This window comes from Macrobrachium nipponense, chromosome 46, assembly GCF_015104395.2.
Source record: "Macrobrachium nipponense isolate FS-2020 chromosome 46, ASM1510439v2, whole genome shotgun sequence".
NCBI classification, from domain to species: domain Eukaryota; kingdom Metazoa; phylum Arthropoda; class Malacostraca; order Decapoda; family Palaemonidae; genus Macrobrachium; species Macrobrachium nipponense.
In genome coordinates, this window is record NC_061106.1 from 47,524,258 (window position 1) to 47,541,757 (window position 17,500).

General features: G+C 33.1%; 1 protein-coding gene across 1 annotated transcript in view; it reads left to right on the plus strand.

Moving 5' to 3' along the window:
• Nucleotides 1-17,500, plus strand: part of LOC135215010 (glutamate receptor ionotropic, kainate 2-like) — a 112,102-nt gene that overhangs the window by 63,069 nt on the left and 31,533 nt on the right. The window contains 3 exon segments of the mRNA XM_064249550.1: nucleotides 10,018-10,173; nucleotides 11,642-11,826; nucleotides 12,258-12,406. Of these exon segments, the coding sequence (XP_064105620.1) occupies nucleotides 10,018-10,173; nucleotides 11,642-11,826; nucleotides 12,258-12,406 (490 nt within the window).

Here is a 17,500-nt window from a genome sequence, read left to right on the forward strand (position 1 = left end):
TTTCCACTGGCATATGCCATATCCTCCTTATTTTTATTTTCTGGTCTTGATACTTATCAATCTTTTCTCGTCCTTTCAATGAGTGATACTTTCTTCTTGGTTTTTTTAATCTACGTCACGTCTGGTCTATTAGCACGCATCACCCTATCGGTCTGATACCATAGCCCCAGAGGATCTTTGCTTGATCGTTTTCTATCACTCCTCCAGCAGGGTAGCTGGTGTTTCTTGCACACGCTCCAATGGAGGGCTTTTGCTACTGAATCATCAAGAAATTGTTTATATTCTATTGTGTTTTCGCATATTTTTATTCATAGACCGGGTTATCTATGTTTTGTTCCCCAACTTTTCGTTTTGCTTTTTCTGGAAATGTTAGTTTTTTCTGTTGTAATTCATCATACCTTAATTCAGTGAAATCTGCGTAATAATGAATAGTTCACAGTTTAATTATAATTATCATAATCAAGAATCATTCCACCTCCAAAACATTATCTGTCAAAATTAACAAAACTGATAAATAAGATTTAAAAGTCAGTATATGAATTCCTAGATCGATAAAATCCTCATACATATTCAGCGACCCTTTTCATGAATGAGCGAGAAACGAAGAAAACCCAATATCACCTTTGGTGAACATCGAAACTGCATAGTCCACAAAAAAATAAAAAAAATGGAGGCAACAGCCTCAGGTCCGCTGAGGTATGACGAATCTGTACAAGGAAGGACTTGGTGTCAACAGAATTTAAAGCCAAACCTGCTCTTGACAACAGTGCGAGAAAGATTTCAGCTCTCCAGAGGCGAGCCTAAGTTTTTGAGCAAAGAATGGAGAGCGGTTTCTTCCTTGTCTCTAGTGTCGAAGGAAATGCGTAGAATTTACAGAGTGATGTTGTGAGATGTTTCTCTCCGTTTTTGTATTTATTTATTTCTTCTAAGAGAAACGCACCGGGCAGATAAGCGACCTGACACGTAGGTAGGTGAATCATAATTTACAGTGATATTGTGAGAGCTTTCCCTCACTATTTATATATAATATATTTTTTAAATACATATATATATATATATATATATATATATATATATATACATATATATACTATATATATATATATTATATATATATATATATATTATATAATATTATATAATTACGATATATATATATATATATCTAGAGAGACAAACGCACTGGCACCCAGGCGAACTGACACGGAGGTAAGTGACGCAATGCACAAGAGTGATGCTTTAAGGAACTTTTATTTCCCTTATATATTTTTTATAGATATATATATACCCGGACAGACAGATCAACAGGCAAGTAGATAGGCACGGCGCTTAGATGCCTGTCAGTATGAAGACCAGTAATACTCGTAATGCTCTTAAACGCGCAGGCATACCATTTAAATTTTATTCAACACACGAAAATAAAAAACAGTTATAAAATGCTCAGCAGTTCCGTCTACCGATGAACCTCGTCTTGGAGCGTTTATTAGGGAACAAGCGGTAGGTTTGCAGCAGACTAAGCTGTTAAACACTTTCTTAACCACTGGCGTCTTTCATTTTCATATGTGGATGATAACAGAGAAAATCCGCAAACTGGAGAACAAATGAATTCAAAAGCACATAGCACACTTTCGGAACGTCGTGTTCCATCTTCAGTGTTGAGATATTGAAACCCAACTACCTACAATAGTAGATTCACATCAAACGAGAGAGGTGGAGCATACATCCTACCTCTGTGATCTCTCTCGAGAGACTGAGAGTTTCCAGCCCTGTGATTGGCTTATCAACAGGCAATCAGGGGCGTCGTAAGGGACAGGCCCAGACATCATATGCACGGTTGACGTGAATCTACTATAGTTGGATTTTTATGACTCCTGAACTGTCTTGCCTTTAGAATATATATATATTCATATACCTGAAGAGAGAGACAGCAGTCTCTGAAATATAGTACTTTTCTCTCTATATTTTGGTGTTTTTATGGGCTCCTTTTATTATAGATATATATATATATATATATATATATATATATATATATATATATATATATATATATGTTATATATATAGTATATATATATATATATATATATAGATATATATATATATATATATATATATATATATATATTCTCCAGTACGTGGTTTCTTCAAGTTTCCCACGTCGGATTGAAATGAAGATCAATATGCCAAAAAAAATTACCCCCAAAACATTACCCAAAGCACAGTATACCAGGATTATACAAAGCCTCTAGTTTCCCATAACGAGAAAAAACAGGACCGTATAAATTGTCTATTTTACTGCTATCTTTAAAACCCGCAAGTTTATGATATTCCCCTCGTTGAAGTTACGGGAAAGTTTGGCAGAAGGCCCGAATTTAAATCTAGATGAAATCGCTTCCGGCGGTTATAGAATTACCGTTTGTAAATCTCGGTTGTATATAAAGTTTTCATAGAAACTGAATTAAAAGGCTATTAAATGTTATTTGTCAATTTCTGGCGTAGTTTATTTTTCCTATAGTTTATTTTGGCTGCACTACAAACGGTTATTGTGGTAGATTGCTTAAATTGTTTGGTAAATAAGTGTGAAAGCTGGTCTTTCATTTATAAAGAGAGACAGAGACGATAATAATAATAATTATATGCATATAATATATATATATATATATATATATATATATATATATATATATATATATATATATATGTATATATATACATATATATATATATATATATATATATATATATATATATATATATATATATATATATATATATATACATATAATATCCTCTTTCATAAAAAACATTCCTGCACCAAAACTCATCATTGCATTTTTATTGCATGCAATGTAAAGCCTAAATGGTCCTTTAATTAAACATACTCCAGGCTTCCAGATATCCAGAATATACACGGCATAATTATTTTTGCATTTCTACCGTCCGAGCAGAGTAATTTAAATGATGAACAACGTGTATGATATTAGGAGGCTATTTGGTAAAGGGAAAAATAGGGAAAGTTTTAGAAACCCGAATTAAATTAACTTCGTTTTCGACTGCAGAAATGATTGAGAATCGTTTTATCTGAATATATAAGACAAAATGTTTAGTTAAACAGAATTTTTAAAAGTCAAGTTTAATCCCTTTGCAAGGGGACTATTATCAAAAAGATCAGGAGAGTGGGGGGGGGGGGGGGCGCGTGTGCCAGGGTGGGGGGAAGGTTTCCACTTTAAAAAAAACAGACAGTTTTTAATGAGTTTTGAAGCCGTACGTTATTTATGACTATGTAAAAGTATAGAGTTGCAAGTACTTCTTGGTCCCTGGTTCGACGAAATAAGACATTGTTAAGTGACACTTGAAAATCTCACGGATTCACTGTTAGAAAACATATGGGGTTAAACCGAAGAGAATAGAGTGTTAAATATAAGTTTCTTGTTCATAGCGCTATTTCAGAAGTATAAATGAAATATTTTGTTACTATCAGAGGTGATATGGTCTATGTGTTGAGGATGGATGACGAGGAGGGAGTGAAAAGGGCTTGGGAGGAACTTTTTAGAGGAAGAAGATCGAGGGGGTGACAGAGAATTACTTAGATAGCGAGATGAAGTGAAGGAAGATATGGAGAGAAGAGGTTTAATGGAGGATGATGCCTTTGATTAGAAGTCAGTGGAGGAAGATAAGGCGCATAAGCCAACCGACCCCTTCATGTAGGGATAACTGTGGGAAAGGAGAAAAGTTACTATGAGGGTAATTACACTTTGTTTGCTAGGCTGAGAGTGTACAAATATATTTTCATATAATTGTTGAGTGTTATGAGTATTATATCAAAACTAGATATTACTTTATGGAATTAGTTGTTGTATGAACTATGTTTGAGCAATGTATGATCATATATGATTATATATGCGTATAATTGTGCCCATTCATTAAATCAAAAATTGGACGTAGAGAGGTAATTCAATTATAGTATAAGATGCTAAAATTGCGTCATAAATAGACGATTTTTCTCCCCTAGTTTTAATCATAGCTACCTCTCAGATGACAGGAAATTATTTCACCTCTCTCTCTCTCTCTCTCTCTCTCTCTCTCTCTCTCTCTCTCTCTCTCTCTCTCTCTCTCTCTCATTTTTTTTCAGAGAATATCGGCTTTTAGATGATGAAAAGAAATGCCTCACACACTTTTATTATGTAGCTTTATATGTTTATAGATTTGTATAGCTTTCTTATAGTGTTTCTTGTATTTCATACTACAAACTGTTCAGCCTCATAAGATTATAATTCCATAAATAGACTATGTTCAGCGTTTACTATAAATATAACTTGATCAATCTCCATTCGCACCAATTCTGGAGGCGAGTTGGTTAACAAAGAATAAATGGCTGGCTACGCTAATCTTGATACATTATACTTACATATATTCATTATATATATATATATATATATATATATATTATATATATATATATATATACGACTATACACAAATATATATATATATTTATATATATATATATATATATATATATATATATATAAACGAATACCACAGGAAAATGATAGTCAGAAATCCAAGCGCTTTCGTCTTTACTAAGACGTTGCTTGACAATGTCTTAGTAAAGACGAAAATGCTTGGATTTCTGACTATCATTTTGCCTGTGGTATTCGCTTATTTAATGAAGTCACGTGCCTCTACTGTGATTTTTTAAGCATATATATATATATATATAATATATATATATATATATATATATATATATATATAGTGTGTGTGTATGTGTCTATGTGTCTATGTGTGTCTACGTACGTGCACGGACGGGATGCCGAATGCATTTTAGTCGAAGGACAAGAAGCAGAAGCCAGGAAGCCGAACGGACAGAAAGCCGAACAGACATAATGCGAACAGACACAATGCCGAACAGACATTGGGTCGAACGGACAAAATGCCGAATATTGCTAAGATTACGAAAGGTAAATATAAGCAAAAACAAATAATAATAGGATGATAACATTTGATTGTTGCTCTTTCGAAATTAATAGTTATTGAATCAGGCTCCTGAACACCTCTGCTTTTTAAAAATCCAAAAATTTCTTTATATGTTTGTTTTTTCTTCTTTGTTACTGGCAATACAATACACCAATGGCAAGGTTTTACTTTTCAAAACAATGGCATGTATGGTATAAAGCTGTTTGCTTAAAGGAGCGGAGTCAAATGTGCCATCGGCAACCATGCTTGTTTTTTAGATAATAATTCCAAGTTATTTTCTGTCGAAAATTGTAACAGAGGTGGTTTCATAAAGACGAAAATTCTCGCCACGGGTTGTCATGTCCAAGTCTTCACTTTCTTCATTCTTTCTTGCTCGCCTTACCATTCTTGCAAGTGTTTCTCTTTTAGGTATAGAACCAGCAATGCTGAGGCGGCAGTTCTTCCAAGACATTATTTATTACACGGCTTGTTACCTCTTCTGTTTGTTCTGCCGTAATCTTAATGTTATCCAAAGCTTTTAAAATGGTATTATGAGCACCGTCGAGAAGATGTGAATGATCTGAAGCTTGTCCATGTTCGGTATCATTGATCGTTCTAATTCTACCATTGCACACTTTTCGTCGCTCACATCTCCAGTAAGTAGTTCTTTTTTTTTTAATAACAGTTTTTATCGACAACGTATGAATATCCATTATGAAGCAATTTTCGGCCACCACGTCCTGTCTAAGTGAATTCCATTGGTTGAACTCGCAAAAATTAAATTCCATAGTCAAATTGAATATAGAAAAAAGTATATAACTACAAAGCAGTAATAGTAAAAGAGGTAATTGTTAATTAAACAAGCAGTTAAATAGTAATTATCGAATTAGTGAAAAGTCAAACTTCATTGAAGAAAAAAATCTTAACTATTATTATTTTTGCTTATATTTATCTTTCGTAATCTTAGCAATATTCGGCATTTGGTCCGTTCGACTTAAATGTCTGTTCGGCAATGTGTCTGTTCGTCATTGTGTCTGTTCGTCATTATGTCTGTTCGGCATTCTGTCCGTTCGGCTTCCTGGCTTCTGCTTCTTGTCCTTCGACAAAAACGCATTCGGCATCCCGTCCGTGTACCTCTACGTATAACATGACACAAAATCCCACCATTGCTCCCTTGAAAAATCTTTCATCAAAAATGACCAAGTTCCTCCTTTCTCTTTTTCTTAAATAGGATCTCAGTCGTGGGCCTCATGGTCAGTCCTCAACGCCAGTGAGATTTCTTCTTGTATTGCAGAAAATTTTCTCTCGATTTTGTCGGACCTTTTCAGCTCGGGGTTTCATTTCAGAGTATTTCTCCTTCTTTATGTTTTTTTCGTAGGTTTTTACTCAGAGTTCATTTAAGTGGAACTTTTGCTATTTTTTTTAGTTGTGAGGTAAAGCTCTCACCTTTCTGTAAGCGAATACTTTTAGGAGACCTTTTAATTATGTATATATTATATATATATATATATATATATATATATATATGATATATATACTATATATATATATATGATATATATATATATATATATATATATATATATACTATATATATATATATATATGTGTGTGTGTGTGTGTGTGTCGGTGTTACTATTATTCAAAATATGAACCCTATTCATATGGATCAACCCACTGGGACCATTGACTTTAAATTAGAGCTTGCAAAGAATATGGTGTTCATGTAAAGGAAGTCACAGAAGGTGGTAATAGGAAAAATTTAACAAATTTATAATTAATAGATGGTCATATAAGTAAATTACTCATGTAACTACAAAACAAGGAGAATTGTTCAAGGGTATAAATGCATTGCGTTTTTGCCCGTACTATTAAGGTTCTAATTGCACAAAGTCTGAGAGAGAGAGAGAGAGAGAGAGAGAGAGAGAGAGAGAGAGAGAGAGAGAGAGAGAGAGAGAGAGAGAGAGAGTGTGTGTGTGTGTGTAGGTGTTTTGTGTCTGTGTTTAAGCGATGTATCATTGAGAAAAATAGAAAGTATACATTTGTCATTTCCAACATTACATGAAAGTGACCCCGACTCCTAAGTTAGGTGACTTATGTGAGATCCTTCACTTGAAATATGAAAGCAGCGTATTCTAGTTTATGCTTTTCGTCATGATCTTCAACAGTTTTCGTTAAATGTGGGAAGAGTTAGGCAAGGTTAGGTATTATAGCATTCGGTAACATTTTTTTTTATTTTTTTTTTTTATTTTTTTTAAGAACAAGCAAGTGATCGATTCGTCCCAGTCAGTTCGTCCATCCGTTCCGCGCATCGAGTGACGATCCCAATTGTGTCTCATTTTCCTTGTTCTCTCTTCTGTCCGTCCAACACAGTTTCCTTAATTTCGTCCGTAGTTCAACTTCCCTAGTATTAATCAACTCAGCCTGATCGTAAAACCGTTGTTATATCCACGTCAGTGAAGTAACCGTCATTCCTAAGGCAAAACGGCTCATTTTTCTTCCCTTTTCTATTTTGTCGACGAGGCTAAAAATCAACGCTGTCTCCGAGGGGCTTCCGAAAAAAAAGTGGGGTATCCATGCCTGGCGAGTCTACGCAATAACTCCCTAAAAGGTAGACTTCTTCGCCAGAGTCACCAAGAATTGATCAACATTTAGTAGGAATAATATGGAGGTCGTCTGCCTGATAGCTGTTGTAGGTTGGTGTTCTGTAAAAGATATTACACACAGGCACACATACATACATACATACATACATACATATACATATATATATATATATATATATATATATATATATAATATATATATATATATATATAATAATATACACATATACGTGTATATAATATATATATATATATATATATATATATATATATATATATATATATATATATATATATATATAATATATATATATATAATGTATCAAGAAAGTCCACGTGCTTGAGAATATCATAAACTCCACGTAAGGAGGCGAGTGAAAACCTGGACTTAGAACAAGTATTATTGTAGTTTATTCTACGTTTAGCTCTTTCCTACAAAACTGCGTAAAACCCTTCTGTAGAGGGACCGATATTCTTTTCTTCTGGACTCCAAATCATAAAACATATTGGAACATGAATCCTGTTGCTGTTATTATATGCATGGTCATGACAAGAAAAATATTTGTCATTTCCATACAAAGGCAAGTGGTACGGACGATAAAATGCCTTTATTTAGTAGTGGCATAAAGAAAAACTGAATAGGAAGCAGGAAAGGGGAAAAAAGTGATTTGGAGTGATCTTGACCTTAAAGTAGCGCATATATATATATCTCTCTTGACGGAGAGAACGCACCCGTGTAAACAAACAGCAAGGTTGGCTGCTAAAGGGGGAACTAGGATGTTCTTGTGACCTTCGCCAGAAAAGTTTTATTTTCTGGGATTAATTTTTTTGTATTATTATACACATATTTAGCCAAGCGTCCCATGTCAAGGACTATGGATATACTTCCCTTAAACATTGCGAATGGTCTTTTTATGTACGTAAATCTCTGAATTATTTTATTTACCTTTTTCTGCAGCGTCTCTCTTGACAACATGTTACTAAGGATACCTGAAATGTAGGGTATTTGTTTCCTTCACAACGGATGGCGCTTGAAATAGAACGTGAAATAAAGTAATGCGTGATAGAAAAATGACTGACATCAGTATGACGTTAATACTAAATTTTATTTATTATTGGTATTTTCCGAATGACAACAAATCTTTCAAAATATGAAAACTCGAAGGTTTTTCTCAGTCGTCTGATTTGGCTCCAGTCATGATTTACTGACGCCCGTCAAAATGATTTTATTCCTGGGCGCAGATACCCAAGGATAGAATTTCTCTTGTAAATATTGCGAATATGACCGACCACCGGCGATGCTTATGCTTTAAAAAAAAATCTTCAAGACGTGTGTCAATATTATCTTTCCTCTCACTGATTGCATTGCCAGTTACCAACGTTTATTCTTGGTCTGAAAAATTGAAAATTTTTCGTAGGGTGTTTTTCTTATGTTTCCTTGTTTTCTAGAATATTTCCTATATTTACTGTCTAACTTTTGTATCTTATTTTAACGAATGCACAAGTTGAAGGTTTCCACAATAATTATCTACGTACATACGTACACATGCACAATATATATATATATATATATATATATATATATATATATATATATATATATATATATATATATATGAATAATTATCACATCGAACCGTGATCCATTTATATATCAATTCAAGCTACAAATGTCCTTTAATATCTAAATTCACTTTACCTCCCAAATGATATATTTTCATATATGTACCGAAGGGGAATTTTTTAATTGATAATAATTTCGTCCCCCCATGGGATCGAACCACCGTCCAAGTGGACGGGGACGAAATCAGGACAGTCAGTGGACACTATCCAATCAGCCAACAGAGACGCTGATTGGATAGCGTCACTGACTGTCCTGATTTCGTCCCCGTCCCACCTTGGACGGTGGTTCGATCCCATGGGGGGACGAAATTATTATCAATTAAAAAATTCCCCTTCGGTACATATATGAAAATATATCATTTGGGAGGTAAAGTGAATTTAGATATTAAAGGACATTTGTAGCTTGAATTGATAATATATATATATATATATATATATAATATATATATATATATATATACATATATATATATATATATATATATATATATATATATATATATATATATATATATATATATATATATATATATATTGTGTGTGTGCATGTGGGCGTATGCACGTAGATATATACAGTGAAAACCTTATATATATATATATATATATATATATATATATATATATATATATATATATATATATATATATATATACATATATGTATATATATATATATATATTATATATGTGTGTGTGTGTGTGCGCGCGTTACCTTACAATTCACATACAAAGTCACAAAAAACGCAAAATAATTATTTACGTGAAGGCATTAAGAGAGTATAACCCCTACAGAATCATGTTTCAAATGATCAAAAATCCCTTTCCTGCAGGTGGTCTCTTCGACCTGAAGGATGACGGTCAGGAGGCGGCCCTCAGGTACGCTGTCGATTCCGTCAACAGCGACAGCACCCTCCTGGCCCACGCCAGGCTCTCGGCCCAGATCGAGAACATCCCCTACAGCGACTCCTTCAGGGGCTCCAGAAAAGGTGAGCAGGAGGTAATTTGTGAAATGGTGAAGACTGAGAAAACTGTGGTGTGTCTGAATGTACAGGTTTTTTTTTTCTATTTAGTTTTTTAATTCATAAAATTTTACTTATCTCTTCAATTAATGTGTAATCAAAGCCAGTCTATAATTTTGTTTGATATTTAAAGTTTACTCTGTGATTATTTGTGATTCAGACATGAAACCATGTTTACTTTTTTGGTTTCTGAATTGATTTGTGGGACATTGCTCTTATACTGAATAAATATTCAATATCCCTCAGTTCTTGTTTACTTGAAACATTTGCAGCCGATCGTTTAGTAATAAGTATTTAATCTTTGAATATTTGGGACTCGGAAATAAAAGTCGGTTAATATTTCATTATTTGACAGTCACAAATAAAAGTTTGACAAGATGTATACTCCCCATCTTCATCTTCTGCTTCTCTCTTATATTTCTGATGCTCAAGCAATTTCTTGAAAGCAAAAAGATTCCCCTCTCACCGTAACGAAAAAAAAAAAAAAAAAAAATTCTGTTATTACTCCTCATTTTTGCAACTTCGGAGACGTGGAATTAATGCAATGGCCCTCCAAGCACTGAACTGAGACAATATCATTAGGTAATTCGGGTACCCGGGATTTTACCCATCGGGAAATGAAAAACAAAAACTGGTTACTTTGGCTTCTTTCTTTTCGTTCTTTGTTTTTGATAAGTTTTGCTGAGAAAATACTTTCAAGGATGAAATATTTGCTGTTTTTAGAATAATGTCATTTCGTGGAATTGTGATAATAATATAATATATATATATATATATATAAATATAATATATATACTATATATCTATATATATATATTTTATATATACACACACACACATATATATTTATATATATATATATATATAATATATATATATTATTATATATTATGGTATATATATATATATATATATATATATATATATATATATATATATATATGTATATATTATATATATATATAATATATAGATATATATATATAATATATGTATTGATATATTATTATATATATAGATATATATATACATATATCATATATTATATATATATATATATATATATATATATATATATATATATATATATATATATATATATATATATATATATATACACACCACACACATATGAATATGTGTGTATTTATGTATTTGTATATATGATAATGTATATATATATATATATATATATATATATATATATATATATATGTATGTAGTTATGATATATTGGGGCATTTTTATAAAAACGAGTGTATGCAAAGTAGGAGAGAGAGAGAACAACCAAACATAACTGAAATTTTCCTGCCCAACGTACACAGCTTAGTCACCAGCAGTTAGAATGTGAACATAGTCCTCGGCTGTAGTTGAGGATTCTAATGTAGAACTCCCACCTTCCATTTAATGCCAGGTTTAATTTTCATTTCCACAGTGTGCTCGTTGTTGAAAACCGGGGTAGCGGCCATCCTGGGACCCCAGTCTGGCCAAACTTCGGCCCACGTCCAGTCGATATGCGACGCTTTAGAAATTCCCCACATCGAAAATAGGTGGGACTTCCGGTTGACGAGGGACGCCTATTCTGTCAATCTGTATCCCCACCCGTCTACTTTAGGTCAGGTAAGGTCGGCTGGTTTAGATAGTACGTTTTGCTCGTAGGTAAATTGTTCTCTAGGCGGTATGAAGTACTATTTTTGTCATGTTGTTGAACAATGTTACGATACATAGTCACACATATTTATATGATTATATACATTCATGTACACACTTAAACACATACTTACATGAAAATAAAAGGCCCATAAAACATATTTGACCGTTTGCAACCATATATTTCGAGCACTTCCTTCTGTACTCCTGATCACTGGTAAAATGTGGACATAAGCTGTCTTGCAAGAGCATATATACAAAGCATATGTAGGTGTGGCACAGTAAGTCTCTATTGGTGACCCAGCAAGGATAGGAGTTAAACTATATTAAAACACTGCTCCTTGCTTTAGTCTTTCGAAAATATTATCACGTAGCTATTGTGCATATTTACTTCTTCGTAGGCCTACATGGACGTGCTGAAGAGTCTAGGGTGGAAGAAATTCTGTATCATCTACGAGAGTAACAACGGCCTCATCAGAGTGCAAGAGCTCCTGAAGGATCACTCCTTTACCATTTCGTTGAGGCAGTTACCACTCTCGCAGGATTACAGGTAAGCTTTTTAGCAAAAGCTTTGTGTGCAAAAAAAAAAAAAAATCAGTATAATTTTCCAACTGCTCTATCTGTCACTCTTCGCCTTTCCAATCCGTTTGTCAGTTCATGATTTTTGTTCTCTCTACGTGACATCGATAACGCTTTTATTTTTCAATCTGCGTCTGCTATTGCTTTTTGTAAATTTTTGTTCTTCTTTATCGCTTCTTCGTGTCTATTGCTTTCGTGCTCAAAGTAATGCACTTTATGCATTAGCCTATGAGTAAAGTTTTAGCATGTAAAGCTTTTTTTCTCACGGCTGACACAGACAGTTCGTGAAGTATGCTTTACTTTCAGAATATATACTAATGCACTTCAGCATTTTGAATATTAATAACATCATAATTCATACAAATGAATAAATATGTACACACACACACGCACACACACACACACACACACACACACACACACACATATATATATATATATATATATATATATATATATTTATATATATAATATATATATAAAATTAATATAAAAGGGAATTATCTTATCCATTGAACAATAAAGGAATATAAGACAAGCGTAAATCAATACATTGATCTTGTCATTTTATATACAAAGACATTTGTTTACCAAGACATAAACGGTGGAAGATTTTCCCAAGGACGGGTAATACGATTTTGTCAGGAGAAACACTGATATATCAAAAGGGTGAAATATTTTCGTATCAGTGCATTGACAAAAGGTTCGTTTTGCAAGCAATAGTTGTGCACATTTGACATGCAAAGGCAAAATCTTTGATATGTTTTTGGCTTTTACAAACACTCTAAGGACTATTCTCACAAATAGGTCCTCACCACAAGGCTCTGTTATTTAGAAAACTTGAATATAACTTTAATTTGTTTTTCATATAACTCATTTAAGATTACTTAAAAATATGTTCAGTCCGAGGCTTCACTCTCTCTCTCTCTCATATATATATATATATATATATATATACATATATATATATATATATATATATATATATATATATATATATATATATATATATTGTAATGGACCGCACTCGGTCCTGCAGGATCTTAAGGAAAAAAAAATGAAATGGGACTGGAATGACTGACCGAAGTCGAGACAAACAAAGGAGGAAGGAGTGCAACAAAACCATCAAGAATGTCCTTAAACCTATTTATTATTTAAGTATCTTACAATATATACAATTGAGTCCGGGCTTAGCAAAAATTACCAATTAAATAAACAGTAACATAATGAAACAAAAGTTTGAAAAACAGCAGCAGTCAAAATCAATAATAAGCCTTCAAAACCCACACAAATTACAATCATAATCAAAATAATGTAAAAAGCATCTCAAAATACAGTTACAGGGCGATATACCCAATGTCTCAACACCATATAGAGCCATACCTGCGCAACACCATTAATACAGAGCCATACGCTCAACACCATTATACAGAGCATACGCTCAACACCATTATACGAGCCATACTGCTCAACACCCGATTAATTACAGAGCCATACTGCTCAATCACCATTATTCAGAGCCATACTGCTCAACACGCCAGTTATTACAGAGCCCAATACTGGCTCAACACCATTAATTACAGAGCCATACTGCTCAACACCATTATTAAGAGCCATACGGGCTCCAACCCATTACCAGATTCCATAATGCTCAACCACCATTAACAGACTGCTCAACACCATTACAGAGCCATGCATGCAACATTCCATACAGAGCCATAATGCCTCAGCAACTACATTATAGAAAAGATAGGCATATCATATAATAAACAAGCAGCATGAATAAATGAACAAACATGAACAGCATCCTAAAATAAAATAAGCATAATACAGCAGCAACATAAATAAAATTATGCAAATTACTCTGGGGAGCACAGACAATAAAATTCCGTAGAGATAACGTAAAAGTCCCTGCTGTCAAAAAAGGATGAACTGAATCAGACGAACTCCGTGAAGACATCGTAACAACAGCCATCAACTGTCAACTGGAACTCAGCCACCAACACAGATGAATCACGGGAGAAACGTTGAAACAGCAACACTGGAAAAGTCCACCGATGACCAGAGTTATGCCATCACCCATCCTTCCAACTGTCAAGGCCAACAGGTAACCAATACCTGCTACTCAAGTAAATGCTCCATGCTGCTAAAGCTGCCGCAACCTGACTCGCTGCTGTGCTAACCCGAACTATTTTCAAAAAAAGAGCGAGCGGCAAAAGTCACCTCGCTCGAATAAAAGCGAAATCACAGGAGGACTGGACAACGACTAAAGAGTCAAACAAGCCTGTTACATAATCAAAACTCAAACATCAAATCACCTTACATATATATATATATATATATATATATATATATATATATATATATATATATATATATATAATTAAAGATATACACCACGAAGGAAAAATAAACGAAGGAGGATCTGCGAGACCTTTCGACGTTAAACGTCCTTTACTGAGCAAAAACTGACATAAATGCGGCAAAAGACAATGCAAGAAGATTCGTATAACTGACATATAGGGATTATAGAGAGATTAGTACCTAGAATCCGACACACCTGGAAGATGAGAAACCTTCCGAAACAAGCATAAACAATGGGTGCAATTAAAGGTTTAAGACAATCATCTCAGATACAAGGACAAGACAATTAAAGGATTATAGGCGATATATATATATATATATATATATATATATATATATATATATATATATATATATATATATATATATATATACATATATATATATATATATATATTGCACTAACATTAGGTCCTTCCACTAAGAATCTCACTGCCGTTCTAAATCCTCCAGATAATGACGCCTAATAGAAGTTCCTTAGGCTGGCTGGCTGGCTTTCTAAGTCTTTCCCAAGTCATCGGTGGGAGTTCGCTTCTTTCCCTCGCCAGCGGCTGAGTACGAGCATCTACGAGGATTAACCGGGATTAAATGGCCAGCTAGAGGAAAGACGGAAATCCCTAATACGATTTCGGGATGATTTGGAAACGCCATTCCCCCTGATGGATCAAAAGGGGTTTTGACTGAGGCTTAGCCCGGCTCATCAATGCAAATTAATGCGGAACAACCCTGGATTTTGTTTTTTCTACTTTTACGGATTACGGTCTTTCGCGCATCATGTTTTCGGGCGAAGCTCTCAGCCAAAAGACATTCGCGAATTATTATTTGATCACTGTGTTTTTATATCTATATACAAATAGGGCTTGTTTTTGTACTCTATCTTCGTTACTTTTTCAAGGAATCGTCTGAGATATCTTATCGTTTGCCCTATTTGGAGAAAACAAATGAAGATGAGTTATATCTAGATATATATATATATATATATATATATATATATATATATATATATATATATATATATATATATATATATATATATATATATATATATATATATATATATATATATATATATATAGTATATATATATACATATATATATATATATATATATATATATATATATCTATATATATATATATATATATATATATATATATATATATGATATATGTATATATATATATATATATATATATATATAGATATATATATATATGTATGATATATATATATATATATATATATATATATATATATATATATATATATATATATATATATAAACTTTATCACCTATTGAAATTGCTGGACGGTATCAAGCGGAGATATTTAAAATATTTATCAAAAAAATGTTACATTAGTCGGATGTGCCCATATATACTCGCAGAACATTGGACTTTACAATATCTGGTACATCCATGTATATGAGGTCTAATCTATGACCAGAAACGTGCGTGGGTCCCTCAATTAGCGGGACAAAATCGGAGGATACGCAGTCCTCAAGAGCAGACCGGTGGTGTTGATCAGTGGACTTCGAATTCAGGCACTTGCTGCTCTTTGCATTACAGTCTCCATAAATAACGAATGAAGTTTTTGAGGCCTGAGACTGAACCATACTAATCCTGTGCAAGAGAGTCGTGTATAGAATCGTATATATTTGGATTGCGGTAAACAGCAAATGCGAATACATTGTAGAACTTACTGAAAATCTTAAAGCAGAGTTTCACAGCAACAGACAAAGTTGAGGGAAATGAATGCATTCGTTCTTTTCTCAAAGTGCAAAAAATAATCCATTATCCAATCCTAGAAATACAACAAAAATGTTCCAATAACAATACACGGTAATTTATATCCATACAAATACCTCCCAAAACTAATTCATTTTCCTTTTAGTAGAGTCTGTTATTCCAGCGTCCACCCCCCCCAAAAAAGCGAATATTTAACAATGACAGTTATTTGTCTGCGCAATTTTGCAGTCCATTTTTCCAAATCACAAATGGAAAAAATGAGATTACGCGTTGCCGGGAAATTTTAATATTTTGCAACAACGGCTATTTTTTATTTTATTTCCGACGAAATTGCGCATCTCTGAATATTAAAATCCTATAAAATAAATAGTTGCACAGCCTTGCCCGGCATAATTATTCACTGTCACCACTTGTGATCAATTGTTGTTGAAACCAGTTATGGTGGAAGAAAATATTATCTTTTTTTATGTTTTGAAATAGAGAAATATGATTAAAATAATTTGTGCCTTGCAGAGGCTATGGTCTGGGTTTAAAACCTATGATTTTGATTAAGAACAATTATTCTAGGTAAATGTAGTTTGATAAAATAAATTGTGCTTTACAGAGGCCATGCTAATAGTTTAAAACCGAGGATTTTGATCGAAATACTTCATTTTTTACTTTTGAGTTGAAAGTAATGTGATTAAGGTAAGTTATACCTTATTTAAGCATTGCTCTGCGTTGAAAACCAACGATTTTAATTGAAACTATTTCCTTTTATTATTTTTGAGAGATAAAACTAATATGATTATGATCATTGATCCATTGTAGAGGCCAAGCTCTGGGTTCAAGCCAGTTAGTCGAAAATATTTCCTTTTTTAATTTTGAATGATAAAGATAATGTAATAAAGATAAGTTATATCTTGCAGAGGCCTCCCTTCCTACCTCTGGGTTTAAAACCAATAATTTTAATT